The 23,689-nt window shown below is 40.5% G+C and overlaps 1 protein-coding gene across 2 annotated transcripts in view; it reads right to left on the bottom strand.

Annotated features, from left to right (window-relative positions):
• STAG2 (STAG2 cohesin complex component) overlaps positions 1–23,689 on the bottom strand; it is a 92,025-nt gene that overhangs the window by 4,732 nt on the left and 63,604 nt on the right. For both annotated transcript variants that reach the window (XM_066581695.1, XM_066581696.1), the window contains 20 exons: positions 23,356–23,463; positions 22,359–22,470; positions 20,171–20,288; positions 19,012–19,115; positions 18,620–18,712; positions 18,400–18,489; positions 16,467–16,670; positions 15,804–15,874; positions 14,643–14,730; positions 14,455–14,535; positions 13,698–13,790; positions 11,694–11,868; positions 10,807–10,946; positions 9,318–9,419; positions 5,311–5,459; positions 3,694–3,822; positions 3,386–3,591; positions 3,106–3,295; positions 2,881–2,994; positions 1,143–1,269 (listed from right to left, as the gene is read on the bottom strand). In XM_066581695.1, coding sequence (XP_066437792.1) covers positions 1,143–1,269; positions 2,881–2,994; positions 3,106–3,295; positions 3,386–3,591; positions 3,694–3,822; positions 5,311–5,459; positions 9,318–9,419; positions 10,807–10,946; positions 11,694–11,868; positions 13,698–13,790; positions 14,455–14,535; positions 14,643–14,730; positions 15,804–15,874; positions 16,467–16,670; positions 18,400–18,489; positions 18,620–18,712; positions 19,012–19,115; positions 20,171–20,288; positions 22,359–22,470; positions 23,356–23,463 — 2,494 coding nt within the window. The remainder of the gene's footprint in view (positions 1–1,142; positions 1,270–2,880; positions 2,995–3,105; positions 3,296–3,385; positions 3,592–3,693; positions 3,823–5,310; positions 5,460–9,317; positions 9,420–10,806; positions 10,947–11,693; positions 11,869–13,697; positions 13,791–14,454; positions 14,536–14,642; positions 14,731–15,803; positions 15,875–16,466; positions 16,671–18,399; positions 18,490–18,619; positions 18,713–19,011; positions 19,116–20,170; positions 20,289–22,358; positions 22,471–23,355; positions 23,464–23,689) is intronic.

Raw genomic sequence — 23,689 nt, 5'->3', positions numbered from 1 at the left:
TTCTGCGGTGCTGCTGCAGGCTGTCGCTCCCTCCTCCTCACTGACAGAGCATTACTTTCTGGAGGCAGGGCTTGAATGCCCCGCCTCCAGAAAGCTAATGCTCCGATTGGCTAACTCAGTGCGGCGTCAGCCAATGAAAGCCGACGCTGTGTTAGCCAATCACAGCCATTCAATCAAGACGACCCCCGATTTTGGAGAAGATTCTCCTGGGTTAAAAGGTAGTCTTATATGCCGGAAAATACAGTAACCTAAATTGGTTGGCTATTGAGCACGTGTATGCATACCCTTCTCTTGAGAACTTTTATTGCCATTATGTTCCTTTCCTATCTTCCTGAAACTTATTTAACATTTAAACCAGTGATTAGTTCTGTGTTTCACCAAGGTTTGCACATATATCCAATTCATAATGCCTTTATCTTTAAGTAATGTTAAAAGCATTTTGACTGCATCTCTCTAGTTTTCAACAGACGGACCAATAGCTTCAGGAAGTAGAACTGCACATATTTGGTCCCCTGCAGATTCTATGCATAAATGTTTACTTTTACTTTGAAATATGCTTTGCATAGTTATTATATTATTTAAAGCGCTATTTAGATTATCATCATGGCTGACAGTCTGAACACTGTAGTTAGACATATCCATTTTGAAAATCCAGACAGATCTCCTTGACTCATAATTAGAGATGAGCGAACGTACTCGGTAAGGGCGATTTCGCAATCGAGCACCGCGATTTTAGAGTACTTTACTACTCGGGTGAAAAGTACTCGGGTGCGCTGTGGGTGTGCGGAGGGTTGCAGCGGGGAGTGGGGGGGGGAGGGAGAGAGAGCGGGCTCCCCCCTGTTCCACGCTGCTACCCCCCACTCCCCTCTGCAACCCCCCGCCCCACAGCGCACCCGAGTAGTGAAGTACTCGAAAATCGCGGTGCTCGATTGCGAAATCGCCCTTACAGAGTACGTTCGCTCATCTCTACTCATAATCTAGTCAAGTCAATAGGTTTCCATGGGATTTTTTTGCTTTTTTTTCTCTAAAATATTAAAAGCATCACTGCAGATTACATTATTCTTGCCATAATAGATTATATACACATCAACCATAAAATATATATCTATCTACATATGCACGCACAACCCAATATAACTTACTAAATCTATGTCCATTGTGTCAAAGTCCATGCCCTCATTAAGATCCTCAATTCTGCCCTCAGAAGACATCATGACATCTTCAACGATTGGTTCTTCATCATCTTCCATAAGTCCAGGGTTACGCCGTCTAAAAAGAGAAAAGCCATGCTATGAAATGTCTATTATAAATGTACAGCTTGTGTATAAAACCCTTAAAAGAAAATGTGTTACAAAAGACATTTAGCAAAAACATCTGGACAATACCCCTACAGTAAGTACAACTACACAAACTACAATGCTATCAAAAAGCACTACTTCGTTTCTGTGGGATCTTATGGGAATGCCATGACGGATCACAACCAGTCAGTAGCTCTGAAAATGACCAGCGTTAGTAATGCTAATGCAAAGCCTAAACCAACACTTCAACAATACACTATATACCTCACAAAGAAGTTTTACCTTTAACCCCTTAATGACATGGCCTATTTTGGCCAAAAAAGACGCAATAAATTTGTGGGATGATTTTTATCTCCACTTTTCAAAAGCCATAACTTTATTGTTATCCAACGTCAGAGCTCTGTGAGGGCTTGTTTGTTGCTTTTTTTTTTTTTGCATGACAAGCTGTAGTTTTAATCGGTACCATACTCTGATACGTACAGCTTTTTTGATCACTTTTATTGAGTTTTTGTGGAGGAAGAAGGTGAAATGGAGAAAAAAAAAACTGAGCAAAAATGTTTTAACAGTTTTTGCCACACAGGATAAATAGTGTGTTTAAACCCATGCAATAAATTAAAGTGTGCAAAAATTTTACAAATTTTTTTAAAAATTTTATTTTACATATTTTATGTCCCTGTAGGCGACTTTAACCAAAAAAGCTCTAATCGCTACGATAATACATTTCCTTATAGAAGTACTGCAGTGTATTATAACTTACAATAGCAATCACAGGCCATAGCAGGCCCAGACGCAATTGTCTCGTGTCTGGTTGCCATGGGAACCCGCTGGCCCTCTGCAAAAAAATAAAAAATAAACAATAATAATTCTATACTTACCTATTCCTCCACAGACAGTCTCCTTATCGCATCCTCTCATCACTGAGCTTCTCCAGTGCCCCGGGTCTCGTTACCTCCAGCTAGGTTGCCTTGTTATGAAGCCGGCATTCTTTGCATGCCTTCCTGCAGGGCAGTGAAGGTCATGTCCCTGTGATGTAGCGATCACTGGCTATGAAGGAATGCTGATCTATTGCAGAGATAGCACGCATGAGCAGTCTCTGCAATAACTCGGCATTTCCCATGCTGGGCTGTGAACTGTGACACAACATACAGTGCTGGGCAGGAAGGAGACTGCATGTGAATATATGCAACCTCACAGGAAGCAGCTAGCTGGAGGTGAAGTGACCCCCCTGGACTGCAGGAGATGGGAGAATGTAGGTGAAGATCTGGTAAGTAGACTGACTGGGAAGGAATAGGCAAATATAGATTTTTTTTTTTCCTAATGACAGAACCCCTTTAACCGCAAGAGGCCGGCTGTCCGTCATGGCCAAATCCCAGTGTGAGATTGAGCACGATCACTTTTGAGCCCATTCCATCCACAAGACGCAAGCTTATGTCTTGGGTGCACAATAGCTAACAGGATGTAAACTTAACCCTTTAACGCCACAGGACTAAAAAACGATGGAGTTGTACTTTTATTTCAAAACAACAAGTGAGCAGGTGGTGTGTGAGATTTCCAGTAAATTAAATACTGTACAGTTTCTTACATGGCTTGTTGCAGATTACTCCGCAGCTTCACGTAATTCATTGCCGCCCTTTCTTGCTGTTGTCTTGCTACTTCTTCTTGCTGTCGTTGAGCAAGCATCCACGTTACCTGTGTACTGAACACAATTTCATGCAGACTAAGGTTATTATCAATCTTGCCTTATAACAATTTACAGTATGTCCAGAAAAAGGTAATACACAATACCATTTTTTTTACCAACACCTACTTATAATCAATGGGAGGTTGGTGATGCTCTGGCTGCATTGGGTAAACTGGCATATAACTTTCTTCAGGCCGTAATCGTTTGGGTTCTCTCATGATTGTGGATGTCAGCTGTGGAGTTTGCATCATGACTGGTGTAGTCATAGTTTGCTCCCGGTTTAGCCACATGCTATCGCTACTACTACTCTCTTCAGCTAAGATTGTGAAAAAAATATATATATTAGTTTACATGCATAAAAAAAAATGAAAACAAAGTTTTTATTCACTTCGTACTTGTGAACTACCTTCTGGTATTTTCCGTTTGCCTGTTGCTGGTTTTGTTTTTTTACTCCTTACTGAAGAGCCTCTGCCACTCATTCCACTCATAACAGACATTGTGTCATCGTCTCCTCCAGCTAATAACGAGTTTCTATAAGACATAAGTGGTAGCCAGACATCTTCTCTTCTGAGAGACATTTGAAACGTCATAAACTTTTCCAAGTACGAGTACCTATTAAAAAAAAAAAAAGAGATTTGCATGGTTTCAATGCACATATTGATACTTCGTATAGATCAGTGTACAGTACAGAGAAATAATTCAGTTACTACTTACACTGTTTTCTTATCCTGTCTTAGTAGTTTAGAAGAAAACTCGCTGAGAATGTCAAGAAAAGCCATGTTTAGAGGTGGGTGAACCTCTCCTTGTGGGCTTGGCTCTTTAAAGGCAAATTCTATACCATCCCTAAAAAAAATATACACAATATATTAAAAATAATTAATAAACTCAGGATACGTAGTCATTAGTTGATTGGTGGGGGTGCACTGCTCTGAATCCCCGTCAATCAGATCGCCGCCTGGCCAGCTGTCAGTGCGCCCCCGATCTGATTGAGGTTCTCATCATGGTGTTAGTCACTTTACTGGGAAAAAAAAATAACGTAGTATTTTGCACCATTTTACTCTGGCATTTCTGACAGATATCAGGACACAAACCTAACAGGCATGAAGGGAGCTCAAAGTGAAATGAAACTGTCACAATGTGATACCCTATGGATGAGCTGTGTTTTTCGGGTGATCAGAACTTTAATAAAGAGGGGACAAATTTATCAACAAGAAGTAATGCAACGTCCGAATAGGTTTTCTGTTTCCAACTCAACAAAGTTTTCAATATTTCCGTTTGTTGTCAGTGAATAGAAACATTCACAGGGGTGACACAGTCAAGTCATTGTGCTGAAAGACAGGGATTCCAGAGTTCAATGCTGTACTGATCATTGACAGTATACCCTTTAATGAGGGCCTGTTAGCTCCTTGGACAGGTCTGTTTTAGTTAATTCTCCATCAAAAAATAATTCAGAAGCATTTTTTATTTCGGTGATGTTCTTCTTAGGGCTCAGTCAGACGGGCGTTTTTTCACGCGATTTGCGCATGCGTCCGGCGATTTTCTAAAACCATTGCTTTGTATTGCCGGCTCCATTGAATTCAATGCGCTGGACAGCGCTGCGCTGCACTGCTCCAGCCCGTTTCTATTGAAAAACGGCTAGGAGCAGTTTTTTTCGGGCGATTTTTTGGGCCCGGTCACGCGATTTGCGGATGCGCATCCGTCATGCGATCCGCAAATCGCGGGAAAAAACGCCCGTGTGACTAAGGCCTTAGAAGAAACTGGGCCCTTTCACAAAGGTGGAATTTTCTACGTGAATTCCACCTCTAAAAAACTCATCAAACCATGCAGCGGATTTAGTCATGTCACTTCTTGATGCGGAAATGCCAATTTCTGCATCGGAATTCCAAACCCTATTGACCAGGTTGCATCTGCACATGGACCTGCCTCAAAAAACCACAGTAGAAAGCCGCAGGTTTTTATGCAGTTTTTAGAGGCGGAATTCACACGGGAAAATCTGCAATTAATTTTGCCGTCTGAACATAGCAGTTTGTGGAAGACACACAAAGGGTAGCACCCAATTGTCAATTTACTCATAAGGAGGAGAGTTAGAGAGAAACATAATGCAGAATTCTAAGAAAACATGCCCCAGCATTTCTATTTAATAGGGAATACAAGTATTTAGTAAGACGCACGGGTCAGGAGAGCTGAAGCCCAGGAATCAGGATCTGCCAGCTTAAACATCAGGCCTCCCGTTACTTTATCAAAAAAAGAAATAAAATATACATATAAAAAATAAATGAGAAGGAGGAAAAGAAGGAGACTAGTGAATAGGTAAAATGAAGGTGTGATTACTTGTGTAACATTGCAATGGCTTCTCGGGTTTTAAGTTGATCAAGTCCAAACGTTAAAGCAAAGCGCCTTGCAAGCTCTTTTATGCCGCTGAATGTTGGTGAAGACCGGTCAAAGTTATAGCTATGCTCCTGGATCATCTCGTTGAAAAGCTGCAAGATTTAGAAAAGAAAAAAAAAAGTGATTAAAGTGAAAACTTTCCAATAATCAATTTTTAAAGGAAAATCAGTCAGCAACATAAACTAAGTCATGGTACTTCTAGTTTAGGTGGTGTGGAGTCCAGGGAGCCTCTTTTCGTACTCACCCAGCCCCCCAACAAAGTCAGCACGCACACTCCCAGTCATCTCTATGAGAACACACCTGCGCAGCTTTGTGAAAAGAGTAAAGCTGGTGTGTGCGCTGACATTGCCAGGGGGCAACACAGGAATGGGGGACACACAGTATAAAAGGAGGCCACCGGACTACATGTCACCTAAACGAGAAGTACCATAACTTAGTTTATGTTGCTTGCAGTTGATGACAGGTTACCGGATTTTCCTTTTCATTCTTAATGTAACCAGACTCCGAGTACATAGAAAGGAATAACTTAACAAGGTGGTATTAGCTGATTTATATCTAAAAAAATTCTATTCAGTTGGGTAGTGGGGTCTTATGGGAAATTCTTGCCCATTTTCTGAAGGGGGTCACCAGAACTTTCCGTGCGATTAAATTATATGAACCGTACCAAGTATGTTGTTCTTGGGGGGAGACAGTAATATACAGAATACCTTATACATTTTTTGCTGTGGAGCAATGGACAATTATGTTTACTCTATGGGGCAGTACAATTATGACAACTCCAAAATTTATATAGGCTTTACTACTTTTCACAAAAAACAACAAAAAACACTAAGACTGACACCAGATTCCAAGACTAGAGAATTATTATTTTTCTGGTCGATAAAGTTGTATGATGGCTTGTGTTTTGCAGAGTGACATTTACTTTTTATTGATAGCATTCTGAGGTATATATGACATTGTGATTACCTTCCATGCCTGTTGAAATGAACAGAAAAACAGCTTTTTTTGACGGTTTCCTTTTTATGGAATTTAATGTGCTAGATAATAATTGTAATATTTTATAGCATAGGTTAATAATGTGTAAGAAAGAAACCTTTTTAAAAAAAAAAACTCTAAAAAAAGAAATTTAGATGCCACAGTCAGCAATCATAGAATGGTAGAGTTTGGAAGGGACCTTCAGGGTCATCGGGTTCAACCCCCTGCTCAGTGCAGGATTCACTAAATCATCCCAGACAGATATTTGTCCTGCTTTTGTTTGAACATTTCCATGGAAGGAGAACTAACCACCTCCTGTGGCGACCTGTTCCACTCATTGATCACCCAATGACTGCAGTTTCTGCAGAGCTAACAGGCACAGAGAAGTGACTAGATCAGCAAGTGCTCACCTTATTCCTTTTCTGGGAAAAATAGGACGCCTTATATAAAGGCCCTTTTAGACGGGATGAATGCCGGGCAAACGATGCCTGACACTCATCCCCACACATACTAGCTCCCGTGCTGCTGCACGTGAGCTAGTATCGTTAGTTCACAGCGGGGAGGCTTAAGGAGACTTCTCGCTCTCCCCCGCCCCTCTCGATTAACCTAACATAGCGGCCGTTCAATACTAAACGGCCGATATTTACACTGAGCGATGAGCTCATCGTCCATCGTTTATGCAGCATAACAGCCTGGAGGATGAGCTGACTGTGTTAATTCAATGGGGGGAGCGAGGAGAGAAATCTCCTGCAGTCGCCCCACCCCCCTGCTGGCCCTTCTGTGAACGAGACAGCACTTCTAGCTCCCATGTGACAGCACGGGAGCGAGGACATGCTGGGACGAGTGTCAGGCATAGTTTGCCCAACACTCGTCCCGTCTAAATGGACCATAACAATTAGAGTGCAAATGTACTCTGATTGATAAGGAAGGGTGATAACGAACAAAAGTCCAGGTCACCCCTCTCCTGGGACAGACAGAAGAATATCACAAACACCTTCCTTAAAATTATTATTTTGTGTCACCTTATTCTGAGAGCCATAGCCTTTCCTTGATCATCAACAGAGCAGTCGAGGGCTTCATTTTTTATGGGATGAGTTTACTTTTTTATTGGTTACATTTTGGGGTACAAACGACTTATTGATTGCTTGCTAGTCAACTTGTTGTGAGGTGGAATGAACAGAAAACTAGTCTGGCATCTTTTAATGGCGCTTGCTGTGCAGGTTCAAAAGGCCTGATTTTATAGATTATGTCACAAATGTGGTGACGCCAATTATGTTTAAGTTTTTTTTTAAACTTTTAAAAAATATATTTTAAAAACTTTAATTTTCTATTTTAGTCCCACTAGTGGACTTCCAACTTGTAAAAGGTTGAGCACTCCCACAATACACTGCAGTACTTACAGTATGTATGGGAGTGAATTATGCTAGTCAGCTTAACACTAATATGAATCCTAAAACGGGGCAGGGCCTAATATGTGTAATAAAATGGCAGTCCCAAGAGACTATTGTTAAACCCCCAGTTGCCAAAGCAACTCTTCAACATGATCAAGTTATAAGGAGGAGGGTGTGGTATTATGGGGTGACAGAGCTCGCGCCTTCTGTGTAGCCACTTTGATGCCAGAAATTAAACATCTTAGATGCTTATTAGAGATGAGCGAACGTACTCGTTTCGAGTAATTACTCGATCGAGCACCGCGATTTTCGAGTACTTCAGTACTCGGGTGAAAAGATTTGGGGGGCGCGGCGCGCGGGGGGGGGGGGGGGGGTAGCAGCTGGGAACAGGGGGGATCCCTCTCTCTCCCTCTCCCCCCCACTCACCCACGGCGCCCCCGAATCTTTTCGTCCGAGTGCGGAAGTACCCGAAAATCGCGGTGCTCGGGCGAAAAAGGGGCGTGGCCGAGTACGCTCGCTCATCTCTAATGCTTATCATTCTGACAATAGTATCAGTCATCTCATACTGGGCCCTTAGATGGGGGCCGGTTGTACAGTACAGTTAGCACCCGCATGCGATGGTGCATCAGTTTGCAGACACTGTATAGTTTCCATGAGGTAATAGTACAGTATGAGGTATTACTAAAGTTTCCACCTCTTTGACTAAGGCCTCATGCCCACGGCAAAAATGGAATGTCAAAAAGCACACGGGTCTCCCATGCCCATAGTGAATCATTGGGCACCTGCAGGTAATTAAATACCTGCGGATGTCATTTTTTCCCCCGGCCTGCGGATCACACGCAGAAAAACAACCGCAGCATGCTCCATTTTTGTGTGGTTTTCCCACACGGACTGCTCCCGCGGATCCCATTGAAGCCAATTGAAGCAGTCTGGATCCGCTGTACAGATGCAGCTGTCAATGTGTCCGTGCCGGAGGACAGCAAGAGTTTAAAAAACAAACAAACAAAAAAAAAAAAAACACATGGCGGCACAAAGCATTCGCTGTGCAGGAAAATAGAAGATCCGTCCGCCACGGAGGAGAGCCCTGCAGCGTCCGGACAGGTGAGTATGGTGTATTTTCTGGCCTCAAGTCTGCGGGCCGAGTGGAATCCACTGCAGGATTCTGTACGGGAAAACCGTGCGGGAATGGACATGAGGCCTTAAAGTTCTTGTCAGCTACATTTGTATTAATTATCAAACTAAAAACTTTCTTACTTTATATATTTATTTAGTTGAATTATAACTCTACCCTAATCATCCTAGAATTTAAAGTCCTTTTATACTGGATACATTAGAACCAAATAACAATAAAATGTTGATAACTTTACTGTTATTTCCTTGTACTTCAAGTATTGTGAGACTATGTTATTGTGCAATTAAAATACTGTCATTTAAGTACTAAATCATTCATAAAAATACTAAAAACCTTTAGGGAAAAAAAAGTCTTAATAATGGACTTCACATATACAATAATATATGAATCTATTAATTGCACAATATATGGTTAATGTAAAAATGTCCAAGCTGACCCACAATAAAGCATACCTGTTGTAAACTGAGAATGAGAGTCTTTGCACATTGGATTTTATCGATCTGTCGCGTTTTACTCATAGTTTCTTTTATGATGTCTCCATAGTCGTTATAATACTACAAAAAAAAACATCAACATTGTATTATTAGTAACCTCAATATAAAAACAGGAATAGTAAAAAAAAAAAAAAGAAAAAAATACAGGTGGGAACTGCCTTAACATTTCTCTTGGCCAGACATATGCCAAGATGAGTGACAGAAGACGACAGACTCCCATGTAAACAGCAAACGAAAAAAAGTTTGATTACATTTACCGGCAATCTGTTTTTTTGTGACTTACCATAAAATCAATTTCTCATCATGTTTATTGGAGGATACAGAGAGATCATTGGCTATAGCTGATGCCTCTAGAGGGGACACCATGTACAAAAGTGACTAGCTATCCTAGTGGCAGCAGCTGTCCCCCAGGTCTGCGTGTCCAAAAACAACGTGGCCAAGAAAATAATTACACCTGTGATGGAAGCCTCTAATAGATTTCACCCATCTTTTGTCCATAAGCTCCCATATTCAAAAAATAATGTGTACATATATATTTTTTTAATTCAAAATATCTAGGACTGCTCTTATCTGTTAACCATAGGCTCCCATATATTAAGTGTGTTTTTTTGTTTTTTTTAAACGAAGTTCTTTTTACTGGAAGGCGCAAAAATGTATTACTTTGTATTCGCATAAACTACTTCAGTTTAACAAAACTCAAGTAAAGCTAAAGAGTTGGATCATTAGCTTCCATAGTGCCACAGTAATTCACAGCAGTCATCTGCAAGGAACCAAATATTTGGATAGCTGTCATAAAAAGGAGAACTCCATAGTTATTAGAGTCTATGCAGAGTTTTCTGCTGGGGTCTTGGGTCTTTTTTTTTTATTATTCTGTTGTCACTGAGTAATGGATGGTGTATCTCAATGTGTGCCTTCAGTATTGGGATATATTGCCACCTTCTGGTGGAGATATATGTCGGAAACTTTTCCCAGCATATGTCAAGTGGAGGCTGAAATAATGCTGTGAAAAAGCTCCTTATAAGAACTATCCCTTGAAAAGGAGTTATTCCCTACTGACCATTAGAACCCTCACAGATCCAGGGACGGAGGTTCAGGGTACCCCACAATGAAGGCAGCATCAGTTGCACATGTGGATAGTCACTTTATTCATTTCAGTGGGACTGCGGGAATTAGAGAAGTTCAAGTGCTTAGCCATCTCTGGTGCTGCCTTTATTGCAGGATGCTCAACACTCCCATTCTCAAGATTAGTAGGAGTCCAAGAGGTCGGGTCCCTCCACCGATCAACAACTTACCTCTAGATAAAGGGGTTGCCCTACAAAAACAAGTTATAACTACTGGTTAGGAAATGCGTACTACATTAGGGCATCTTATGGATGCTCAGACATCAGGAGGCTTTATTGGGTAAAAAAAACATCAAACACTCAAATTAAAGAGAAATTGTACGCACCCTCATATACTGCTTGAAGATGTCAGCCGCAGTGTTCATTTCAACCACATTATACACTATGAGCTTGCAGAAAGCAGCAAGCAAATTTCTTCTTTTGTGCAATGCTTCAATTTTACTGGCTTCATCATCTTGTTGACCATCTAAAAGCAAAGAGAGAAAAGAAACATTTAAAAAAAATTAAGGATAAGGAAAGGAATGGAGAGCGTGAATGTTTATTGTAGGAAAAGGTCTCAAGAATTCTTTCATCTGAGGAGCATATATATAAATCTCTCTCATATTAAAACAGTTCAGCAATACTGTAAACACAATAACTATATAGCAGCAGATCCCCCGAGCCCGGCAAGTTGAGAAGTGAGGATATCCGCAGAAAAATATCATTCTCTGTCCTTTATACTTTTTGTCTCTTTTTATGATTGACACACCGGGGGACTGGGCCCATGGATGCCCAAGACGGCCAACTAAGAGTCTGCCGTATGAGGGAAGCTTAGCTTTTAACTTCCCTGTACGATGTGTCCAAAGGAGGAATAGAAACTAACTGTCCAGTTAAAAAATCTGCTGACGCAATTCCAAAGTCTTGCTGTGTCCCCCAATGATACAGACGAGAAAATAGCATTTTCTGTCTTATACTTTTTTCCTCTTTTTAAGATTGACACCTGATTTTGTCTTCAAAAACTGCATAAAAACCTAAACGCATGTGTGATAGCACCATTAAAGTGATGGCTAAAAAAAATACATTTATAGAGAGTTTACTACCCATTTCAGCTTAAAAATCTAAAAATCTAGCACAGCTAAAAATAAAGTTAACAAGGAAAAAAAATCCCTCTGGTTCTCAATCATCGCTCAGGTAAACACAAGTGTAGACGTTGTGGCACGACGTCGCTGCTTACCTGTACTGCTGTTATCATCATCTTGATCAATAAACACATGATCCAAAATGAAGCTTAATAGCTCAGACTGTAAAGAGGAATCTGGGGAATAGACAAGAGGCTCTAACATGTCACGGCCTCCAGCTACAATCTGGTGACTAAAGATCATTAACACATCACAGAGAATAGTGAATGCCTAAAACAGAAGAGACAAACTTTGTTAAACGTAAAGGAAAAAAATACATTAAATATTGAGATGTTCTAAACAAATTATTGCATATGGTCCAATTATGTAAGTACACTTTAAAGTCAAACCAGCTATAAGTGTACACAGTTGTGCTTTCTGCCCATGCTACAACAGCACACAAGCAGTGGGATGTACCGCATTATGCAGAAGTCAGAGACCAAACTTGTTCACTGAACTCTAAAGATGAGCAAGCACGCTCAGATAAGACAGTTACTTGAGTGAGCATTGCTTTTCTCGAGTAACTGCATTCTTGTCCGAGCAGGCTCGGGTGGGTGGGGGGGGTGGGGGGGGTGACGGGGAAAGCGTGGGGGGGGGGGGGGGGAGAGATCTTTCTCGCTACCCTCCGCCTGCTCGGGCGAGAATACAGTTACTCGAGAAGAGCGATGCTCGCTCAAGTAGCTGCCTTATCCGAACGTGCTCGCTCATCTCTACTTAACTCCTTTCCTGCAATTTTCTGCACAGATTTTTTCTGGAACACTGGGGTATAAAATACTCCATTTACTCACATTGCTGGTGACGTATCAGCTAATTCTATCAGATCTTAGGCACAGAATGCACACCTAAGTCCCATCAGAATCCTGAATGTGTACACAGGGACTTAGGATTCACAGCCCTTGCCAGCACACAGCTTGTATCAACTGTATGTGATTATCAGCCTGACTACACTAATTCTAATTAGGACATCAAAACTGCTCCACACAAAAGGACCCATAGATAAACAAATTGATTGTTTTGCACAAAGTAATATTGTAAAATGTTTTATTACATAACATTTTCATTTCTCAGCCAATAACTACAATAATACACATTGCCTTTTTTGGCTGTTCCTAGGTACCCAGACACTGCAATCAGATATCTGAAGCAGGGAACCTGTGTTCCTGGTGTGACCACAAGGTGGTACTGAAGGGCTCCCTAAGAACAATTCCGTTTTTACTCGGCTCTAAATGATGTAGACTTTCAAAACAGCAACAAAGTGCGTGTATCTTAAAAATCTAATAAACAGAAGTCATGTGCTATGAAAAAAAATCAGCTTATATGTAAGTAGGCCACAGAAGAACGTGGAAGGCCATCATAAAAAGGATGTTTAATGCAAACTTTTCGGATTTTTTATGTTCATAAACTAAATATTTACGTATGGACTAATCCATAGAAAAAGAACAATGTTTGTAAAATAAACTCAAGATAACCTAACGCATTGTATCTACATAAATTATTTTACAGTAGACTGTAACAGCGCCCTTTTCAAATAGCAGAGAAAGTTCGTTTGGACTCAATATATCATTGTTATGCTACCAATTAGCTCTTAAAAATGTATTTTTTGTGATGCACTTTTATCAATTTATTCAACATGTTAGAAGAATTGACAAAAGTAAAAAAAAAAAAAAAAATCTGAGTCGGCGCTTCAACAGTTGTAAACTAACTTTTCAACATGATACACCTTTAAAATGTATTTACAGATAAAACATGTGGCGGTCCGGGACTTGGATTTTTATGCTGTAATAAACACATCATGACAATTACTTTAAAGGGGTTATCCAAGCAAACACAATCGCTCACGCTGGCCAGTGATTAGCTCTTGCGGTCACACGCCCGTGTCAGAACGTCAGCATTGCGTTTGTAGCTGGAGAGCCACAACCTGTGGGAGGGGTGAGGTACGAGGTCTTTTATGGCCGTGCAGAATTGTGAATAGCTTTACAAAAATGTTTGTTTACCTGAATAACCCCTTTAACTTTATATTCTCTTATTCACTCAACTTTTTCACACAAATGATTACAAACCTGTTCTTTTACAGCAGTGTGCACATTGGTAAGGTAATGCTGACATATTTGGCAAAATACCCTCATTTGTCTCTTTAAGGTTATCAACTCCTCCTATAAAAGAAGTAATTACATTAGAATGAGTAAAGGGCCATTTACACGGGACAATTATCACTCAAAACTCGCTCAGTGTAGATGCAAAATAATTGTTTACTATTCGTTATCGTGGACTTCTAGCCCCGCTGGATCACGGGCTTGTCCTTGCATGTATATACTTCCCACTCAGCACTTGACATAGAAGGTGAAGGGCTGAGCAAGAAGTATTCTTATTAGAGATGAGCGAGCGTACTCAGCCACGCCCTTTTTTTCGCCCAAGCGCAGCAATTTTCGAGTACTTCTGTATTAGGGCGAAAAGATTTGGGGGGCGCCGTGGGTGAGTGGGGGTTGCAGCGGAGAGTGGGGGGGGGGGGGAGAGGGAGAGAGAGAGGGCTCCCCCCTGTTTCCCCCCCCCCCCCCCCGCTCCGCCACGCCTCCCCCCGAATCTTTTCACCCGAGTAGGGAAGTACTCGAAAATCGTGATGCTCGATCGAGTAATTACTCGAAACGAGTAGGTCCGCTCATCTCTAATTCTTATACAATACAAAACAGACATGCATAGGGAGAGATATCGGCAGTGTTTTGTAAATTTCTCCTCCCGTCCTTTGTAACTACATATACCCTTTTATTTGAATACAGCAGGAAAATTAAACAGAAATTAGATGAATTAGTTAGAAAATACCTTAGTTGAGCCAGTCTCTGATATCTTTGCCAGTTGCCATAGGATGACATAATGGGTACACTGTAAAGCATGGATGACAATCTGAAACAGAGTGTGATACATTAGACACATACAGAAGGAGGCTGGCTGGCCAGACAAGCATAGATTTAAAAAAAAAAAAGGTAGAAAGTGAAGTGTAATAAACTGACCTGTTCTGGCATGTCTCCATTTTCAATGCCAGTTTTCAATAACTTGTAATTGCTGCTGAATAAGTCCCACCTGGAAAGATCATGTGCACTGCAAAATACAGAAAGGGCTCTTACAACGGTTTTACTTTTATAACCTGTATTTTTTAAATGAATTCTAAGTTCTTAAATCATTTAATTCATAATTCTCAATATTGCATCCTCCATAGTTAGGCACAACGCACACTACACTGCCAGATTTGCATTGCGGAATCCGGAGCGGGCGTCCGCCTCCGAATTCTGCAGCAAATACAGGCCGTAGACATGATATGTAATTGCGCGTTTCCATAACCACAAATGGAAATCAATAGTGACTTTCCGCTCGCGGGAGGGTAAAATCGCAGCATGCTCTATTCTGGGACGCATACCGCACGGGCGGCTTCTATTGAAGTCTATGGAAGCCGTCCGGGTCGCAGTATTGCCTAGCGACGGCACAGCATCATCTGTACTGAGTGACAGCTGGCCCATCCACATATACGGATGAAGACACTGCGGACAGGTATGCAGGGGGTCCGCAAGGGTAACCAGTCGTGCACTAGGGTGGATTCCGCATGCGGCATCCAACCTGGTTGTGTGCATTCAGCCTTATACAACCTAAAAATATGTTGTCTGTACTTTGTTAAATAATCTAATTCAAGGCAAATAGGTATGCCAAAGTGAAAAAAAAAATATATATATAAATATATATTTTATTTTTTACATGTCTAATAATTCAGATGAATTCTTACAAAATGAAATAATGTGAAGGATCAGTTCCTATATAGCAAGGAGTTCCACAATTGTAAATTAACATTAAAGCACCAATTCTTTAAAGGGTTAAAAAGGGGACTAAACTACTGATGACTTTTTCCCAAGGACCAGCAGTGGTCTAACACACTCGCCGAAGAGCCGCTTTTCTAAGATGCAGCCTACAAAATTGAAGCATCTCCATACACTCTGCAGCTGCCCAGAATATTACGGTAAGCCCAGTGCCATTACTTTTGAATTAAAAGCAAAGAATAGTAATCAAATTCTTAGGAGGACGGGCAACCAGCGATGTTCACGTCGTCTATACATACATATTAAATTTACAATTTACTTTTTTTATTCAAATTTAATCAAAGGCAGATCGTAATGAAAACATACTTGTGGAAAGCGGTTATTCTTTTTAGTGTAGATAGTACTTGATATGCATCATCCTCATCTGGTTCTTCTTCCTAGAAATGATCATTAGAGAAAACAAACATTATTTTCATTTCCTCCCACCTCTCAGGAATCCTGCGGGCAACAGTAATAGGAGGGTATCACTGTGCCAGTTTCATGGATAGTGATTCTATATCAAAATATATCCACTGACCAACTGATATAACTTGTGCCCACAAGGCTGAGTTTCCAGCAATCTATCATGGACTAGAATGTATAACAAATCTAATACCACACAGCAGATGTGTCTTGTGTTTACAGCTATTTGGGTTTCTATGAATTAGCCTACACCTTTAGGAAACTGTAAACTGAAAAAAAAAATAATAAAGATAGAAAAAAATCGGCAACTGTTTCGCTATCACAGATTGTGTATAATCAAATCTATAGGCAAGTTAAAGTCTGCCAGAAGCATAGACTTTAAATGGTGCAGAAGTGCACATGCTAGTCCTCAACGCAATTCAAACACCTCCTAACTGCATGACTCCTGCATATTAATACATACGGATAAATGGAGAATCTTCTTAGTGGGAATATCCCTGTACTTTCTATACAAGTGCCCTGCAACAAGAAAGCCCCAACATCACACACAAAAAAAGAATCAAATACCTCCTGTAGGAAGTCCTCAAGGAGACGGTTAAATTTATCTGCCAGTTCATCAATTAACTGACTCTTTGCAATGTCCACTCTGTTAAATATTGTGAACTCCTCATTACAGAGGGCATGATAGGTTTTCGAACAGGCTTCCAAGACATCTGTGTCCGTGTGTTTCTCTACAATGCTCCGTATCTGGCGCAGCAGTGCTTCCAAATGCTTTAATACGAGAAAAAAATACAAAATAATGGTTGTTACTGGTAAAATGCACAAAACGCAGCTTATGCTATTACAACTAGCATTTAGACTTAATTTTTTTAGGTGTTGTTTCTACAACTTTTGCCGTGCAGGATAAAAAGTGTGTTCAATTTATTGTAGGAGTTGTTACGGATACGAAGAAACGAAATGTGTGGGATATTTTTTTAACATTTTCTTCTATACTAATGGCACAATAAAAGGGGAAGTTTTTGTTACATTTTTATTTTTACACTATTTTTTATAACCCTGTAGGGGACTTGTGCCATAACAGCTATGGATTGCGATGATAAAGCATTGCAGGACATCTGACATTCTGCTGCCATGACAACTCGAACGTCCGCGATAACATCGTGGGGGTCCGATGACGTCACAGAGGGAACACCCTCCCTCTGTGAAACCTTTACATGCGGCGATCTACATAGATCGAGGCATGTAAGGGGTTAACAGCGGGGGTCGCTGTCTTTATACAACCTAGCTATTGCAGTAGGATGCAGCCTATCGGTAACAGACAGCTCCCACTGCCGGATGGCGCAGGATCTCTTCTGATATCACACTTACACACTGTGGATAGCACAAGTCCTGTTGTGTTAAGTACCCTGCAGCCAGGAAGTACACTTGCGCCCTGTGGCGTTAAGGGGTTAAAACACTTGTTGCATCCTGTCCTAAAACAAAAGCATAGGGTTTGCAGGAATGTTCAAGACTTTGCGGAAAAGAGTATATCTTAAATGTGACATTGTGTACCAAAAAAAAAAAATGCGCAAAAAATGGCATAAACTAAGCCAACCAACAATTGGTATACAGTTAGATAAAAAGATGTCTAAAAATATGTCAGATTTATCATGCAGCATGAGCCACTGTGATAAGTCTGGAGCATAGTAAGACAGTCTAGTCTAGTTTGCACTTCCTAATTATTATATTCAATAAACCTGCAGGGATTATACAAGAGAATTATGCTGATGGCATTAATTTGTAGCATCACACAACCCTTGGATTAGACATCTACAAAGAATTAAAATGGACCTTTAGTGTATGCTAAAAAGTGAAAAGATAAAATCCCTTGAAATAAAAGGTCCAAAGTCTCCTACGGAGTTTTGTCAGTTGCAGTCTTGTCGCATATCTTGTGTGCATTCAGATACCAACTATTACAATATAAATATAATGCCCGACACTATAGTGGCAATGTATAGAGCCTATAGGTGCTGTTTTTTGCACATCACATTCCAACACGCAAAACGTTTTGTCTTCAATGACACTGCTGTATGAGTGCTTGTTTGCAGGATGAGTTACATTTTTGTACATGAACAGAGAACAAAGGAAGTCTCCTCCACCTGCCTAATGTTTAAATGCCCTGGTCACCATTTACTGTGGCATCTAAAAGTTTAAATGGACAGAATTGAAGTAATCTCCAGTCTTTGCTGCAGTGTGTGAGCTAAAATATATAGCTGATATCTGCTATGCATGGAGCAGGCTGAGCCTGAAGCGCCTTCCTAGCAAAAGGTGCAAGTCTGAGAGGTAGATACCATATTTATGGTATATCCTATAGATATGCTGTAACTGTCAGAGATGGGAATACCTCTTTAACCCCCACGATTTCTTATATATCTCAGAGTGAAGTTCAAATATGCTTTGTTTCCTGCAGTAAAGTAACACCAGTCCAGCGTCAAAAGGAATGCCTCATTAAATAAATTACCTTTTCTAGACGTCCTGTTGTGTAAATTTCCAGGTCAAAATACTGTGGCAACAGCAGGAGATTAGTCACCTTCTCGGCATCAACAGAATACTGAATAAAACAAAAACATTTTTTTTTTAACCTAGCACATGCATATTCAGTGCACTGACAGATAGCAAGCTGTAATACTGGTTTGCATTTACTACATGAACACATCAGGGTAAACTTGAGAAGTACACACTTTTGCTAAAAGCTGTGGCAGAGAAACTGCAAAAAGTTCTGTAAGGCGAGTCTTGTCATCCAACTGTGCTTTCTTTTCTTTAGCAGTCAGCACCTACAAATAGAAAGATATTAAAATCATAAATTCATGATATAAGTATCTTACAGGATGGTAGCCGTAAAATTGCTTCAAAAACAGGCTAGTGGGCTAACAGATTTCCTTTGAAATTTTAGTATTTCCCATCAGCAATTCCCTTGGGGATCACTGCTATCAACCTCTCAGGATCCTGAAGCGGCTACTTATGCTGAAGGAGAATATTCAATTGCATAGCAAATGGTAGACCAGATTAACTGCAGAAAATCTAAGTCTAACACACACAATATAATAAGTGATAGATTAGGTAGATATTTTACCCTTTTTCCTGTTCCCCTGCCAACAGGAGGGTGGCATTCAGCAGCTTGGCGGATTGTACAGAGCATAATTTCGATGAGCGCACTTTCCTGGCGGTCTGTTAGTGCTGCAGGAGAAAAATACTGTATTTTACTCTTTTTACACATAAAATAACTATATACATGACATTAATAAAAGGGTGAAAAAGTAACTAAACTTCAAGTACAAAGTTGAATAATGCCTATATATTGTGTATGCCCAGCAAGTTTTGACTTTGCACCATTCTACAGGTTTTTCAAGCTGCGCTTTTAAAGGAAATACCTCACCTATATATTAAGCTAACTAATTAAAAGGGTATTTTTGTCTACTCCTGGAACCCCCTTATTCTGGGTTTATTTGGGGACACAAGCATCTTGGGTATCGATTGTTGCCACTAGGAGGATGGCACCAACCTCAGAAAAGTGTTAGCTCCTCCTGCCAGGCTGTACCCCTGCTGCTAAACCTGTACACACTCAAACAGTAGGAGAAGCAGACAGAACGTAACAGCATTCTAGAGGGAAGATGCCTAAAGCCAGGGTTTGTAGTCTTATGAGACACACAAGTCTGCACAGGAACTACAGAAACAAAATTATAGGAAACTTGAAGATTTGTCAAGTTGCTTCATTTTGGATACACACAACGTCCCCAGACATCCCACCAATGTCATAAACAACTATCTTCAGCGTAAAGAACCAAGAGACCAGGAAGTGAATATATGGCCCCTACAGAGCCCTGATCTCATTGTCATTCAGTCTGTCTGGGATTACACAAAGAGAGGATTGGAGCGAGCCTACATGCATAGAAGATCTGTGCTTAGTCCTCTAAGTTGTCTGTAACAACCTCCCTACAGAGTTCATTGAAAAACTGTGTGCAGATGTACCTAGAATTCATGTTTTGAAATCTAAATCACATCAAATATTGATGCAATTTAGATTTCTATTTTTCTTTAGTCACTTTGTATTTTGTTAATGGACAAAGAAACTATTAACTTTTCGATTCTTACTTTGCAAATGTTTTAGACTAGTGTGGAAAAATGCTGCACAGTATTGTACATAAATGCAATAAAAAATAAATAGCAAACCTGCGTACGGCCTTTAATTTAACTACACATTAAGATAACTAACATAATTATGGAGTACTTACCTTCTTCACCATTCAGAGGATCATCCAACAACAAGCTATTCATACATTCCCAATCCTTTAACAATTCTGTGGCACAGTCCCACATACTGTCTACAAGATAGGCAGCATGTTCGTGTAGCTGTTAAAAAAACAAACATTTACAGTGTTGGAAAAAAAAAAAAAAACCACAGCGCTATGAGACACATAATTCAAGGCCTCCATCAAAAGAGTTTGGCATCTACACAATCTTTGGAAAAATAAATAAGGCTACATCTGGTATACCAGTTGTGAAATGTATCTTTATTCCACAGATAAAGGAGGACGGAGTTGGAGGCCGACAGCCAGCGCCACATACTATGCCCCGGTGTGATAAGAAGTAAGACAAACAGATAAATTAGCTTATCCATGGCTTAAACTATTATGGGCCATTTACACAGGAGGAATATCCCTCAAATGAGCGATAATCGTTCCGTTCAAATGCACAGAAGAGTTCTTTAAGCTGACTTTGCCATCAGCTTGTCATTCTGTGTCAACGCTCCCTGCTTCAAATAGATGCAGCGGTGAAGTCTGCTGGTGTAAACGCTCTGCACGAAACTCAACAACCTTAGCGGTCAAGTCAGCGCTCCTGCAGTAGTTTACCGGACTGTCGGCTCATGTAAAAGGGACATTCGTGTACGATATTGTTGTACATTCAAGGTTGGCAACAATCTACTCTGATGTAATCTTTACATCCTTTGTGCCAAATTGTTAAAATCTCAAAACTGTAATAATTATATACAAAGATTACTGCAGGGATGCAGTCCACTACACTGATAAATTAATATTGTATTGGGTACTCTCCCTCCTTCTCAATCATGCATTTTAAGAGGTACATGGGTGAGGATTGTGTCTATATTATGTATACATAAAGAGTCCACGAGACATTGTAGGTTTCTAGTTTCTAACAAACCTTTGGAGTTTCAATTGGGTTTGCAGTCAGTGAACGAGAACACTTATTAACATTCAGAGGCAGAAAACCCGTACACAGCGAGTCCTACTTTCAGCTGAGTAGTACACATAATTGTATCCAGTCTAGGTAATGCTCGGAGTTAAATGCATCAACAGAAGCTGCAGTAATCTGTTTGCTACAATGAGTCTAGAGTTCTACTCAGCAGAGAACAGGCCTAGCTATGTAGGAGTCTGTGGCTTCTGAATTTAAAGAGGTTGTCCGGGGCTAAACTATTGAGCTATCCTCAGGATTGGTCAACCGTTGATCGGTAGAGGTCCGCCTCTCAGGTCACCCACCAATCACCAGTTATCCTGCCTGCTCTCAGTGTGAATGGAACCGGAAGTTGACAATTCCTTGCACACGGCAATACCCTGGGTTGGTAATGCAGACACAACTCCAACTGATTTCGATGAGAATTGTGTCTGTATTACCAACCTGGCTCGTTTAAATGTGTACTGACAGTGGGTCAATAAGAGCCATTTGCTGAGGATCCTAAGTGGCCAACCCCCACCATTCACCCATTCATAAGCTTTCATCAGGATAAGCTACCAATAGCAAAGACCAATGTGTAATGACGAAATTGGTCAGGGCACCACTTGGGCTGGTGGGAGTCCCCATGAATAGTTCTGTCTGTGAGATTAATGGGCCATAAAGCACAAAGGCTTGGATTGCATAAATACTGTTTATAGTGGGTACGGTGCTGCTTTCCCAAAACAGTATGACTAATGAAAGGAAGATTCATACAAAGAAGTAGGGTAAAAACCACAGGATGTGACACAACCATACTCGATTGAAATAAAAAGTCTATGAATTAAAACATTTTATAGACTTTATTCAGTCCAGCGACTAATGCACTTCAAGGCTCACAGCCTTTTCTTCCCAGGTCTTGAGGCGTACACTACATAAAAAATAGATTAGTTACAAACATGGTGGGAAAACACCAATATACAATGAAATATAAAATCATCAACCTGGTAACGCTGCGCCACATCCCATGGTCTCTTGCCATATTTCCCTATAGGTCATGACTAGTTTAGCCCCAGAGAACCCAAGAGTGTCCTCATTCACTGACAGAAAAATACTTGAATATAGCAAGGAATGGAAACACACCATAAGTTGTATCATTTTCCAGGTATACAGCAGTTACATCTTACACTGGAAAACTCCTTTAATACTCTCCATATTTCATACGCTACAAAACTCCCACAGAACTTCATGTACCTCACTCTCCAAAAAGAAAAAGACCAAGGTCTTGACAAGATTTGCATTTGGGCTGAGCCTTCCTCTTCTCTTCAAAATCCCATCATCTTCCGGCTCTCTACAGCTAAACAGTCTAGGGAAAAATAAACACACCAAAACAGATTTACAAACATTTTACAGTCTAGAAGGACACCGATAAATTTATCAAAAGCTTTTCGCCAAGTTTCTGGTGTACAAAAAGAAACAAAAAAAAAAAAAAAAAAAAAACACAAATTTTCACGCGAGCCATCCTGTGCGCCAAAATGTGCAACTTTTTGCAATTTTACTTCAGCTTAGGCCCAATGCACACAGCCGTATTTTCAGTACGAAAATTGCTTTTTTCTGCCCATGAGTGGAAATCAATTGCAACTTTCTGCCCGTGGGGACACACGACGCAGCATGCTCTATTCTAGCGCGGGCCTCGCACATCCGCAGCACAGAAGGAAGAGAAACAACCGACAGGTACACAGGGGTCACCGCCGAGGCACAAGGTCAGATTCTGCATCTGGAATCTGACCCGGCCGTATGCCTGTGGCCTTAGACACTTTTTTTTAAAAAGCGACCAGGTCTTAGCATTAGGGGCAGGGCCACTCAAAGCCCATCATCACCTATGTAAATTATAGCTGAAATCTACACCAGCTATGGATGGGGCAAACATATTAAAAGCCTTGCTCCATTAGAAAGTCTTTACGTCAACGCAGCCTTTACTTACAGCAGCGTATAAAATGTAAGTAAACCTGCCCCGCATTTTTTTTTTTCTTGTTTATTTAACTCCATATTCCAAAAGCTATAACTTTTGTTAATATTTCTGAGGAATGAGTTGCATATTTTTGGGTGCATATGTATTGAACAATATTTTTCTAGTTTTATTGTTTTAGCAGATTTGGATTGAGTTAAAACAAAAGAAACAGACAACACCTTCAACATCAGCACAGCATGTATGACGTACAAGACAGACTACAAGAATTGTTTGTCTTACTTTTTATAAAGAAACTCCCCGGCTGCAACAGCTACAGGTCGATGGGCAGAATACACCAAGTGGTACACATTTTCACAGTCTTCAGCAGTTAAAACCTCATCGCTACTTCTACAAGAATATCAAAAGCAATACATACAATTTTACACTGGGAGAACATAATATATACAAACGTTTTCAAGAAAGGTTTACATTACTTCAGTAAAAACCCTTGCTTGTGTAATGCAAAACAAAAAAAAAATTCTACTTTAAACCCCTTGCTACCTTCATAACGAGCATAAATGTACCTGATAGTATATACTTCTGCTATGCCACAAAGGTCTCAGGCGGTAAAACC

This window comes from Eleutherodactylus coqui, chromosome 10 (genome assembly GCF_035609145.1).
Source record: "Eleutherodactylus coqui strain aEleCoq1 chromosome 10, aEleCoq1.hap1, whole genome shotgun sequence".
NCBI lineage: Eukaryota > Metazoa > Chordata > Amphibia > Anura > Eleutherodactylidae > Eleutherodactylus > Eleutherodactylus coqui.
This window is presented reverse-complemented; position numbering and strand designations above follow the sequence as displayed.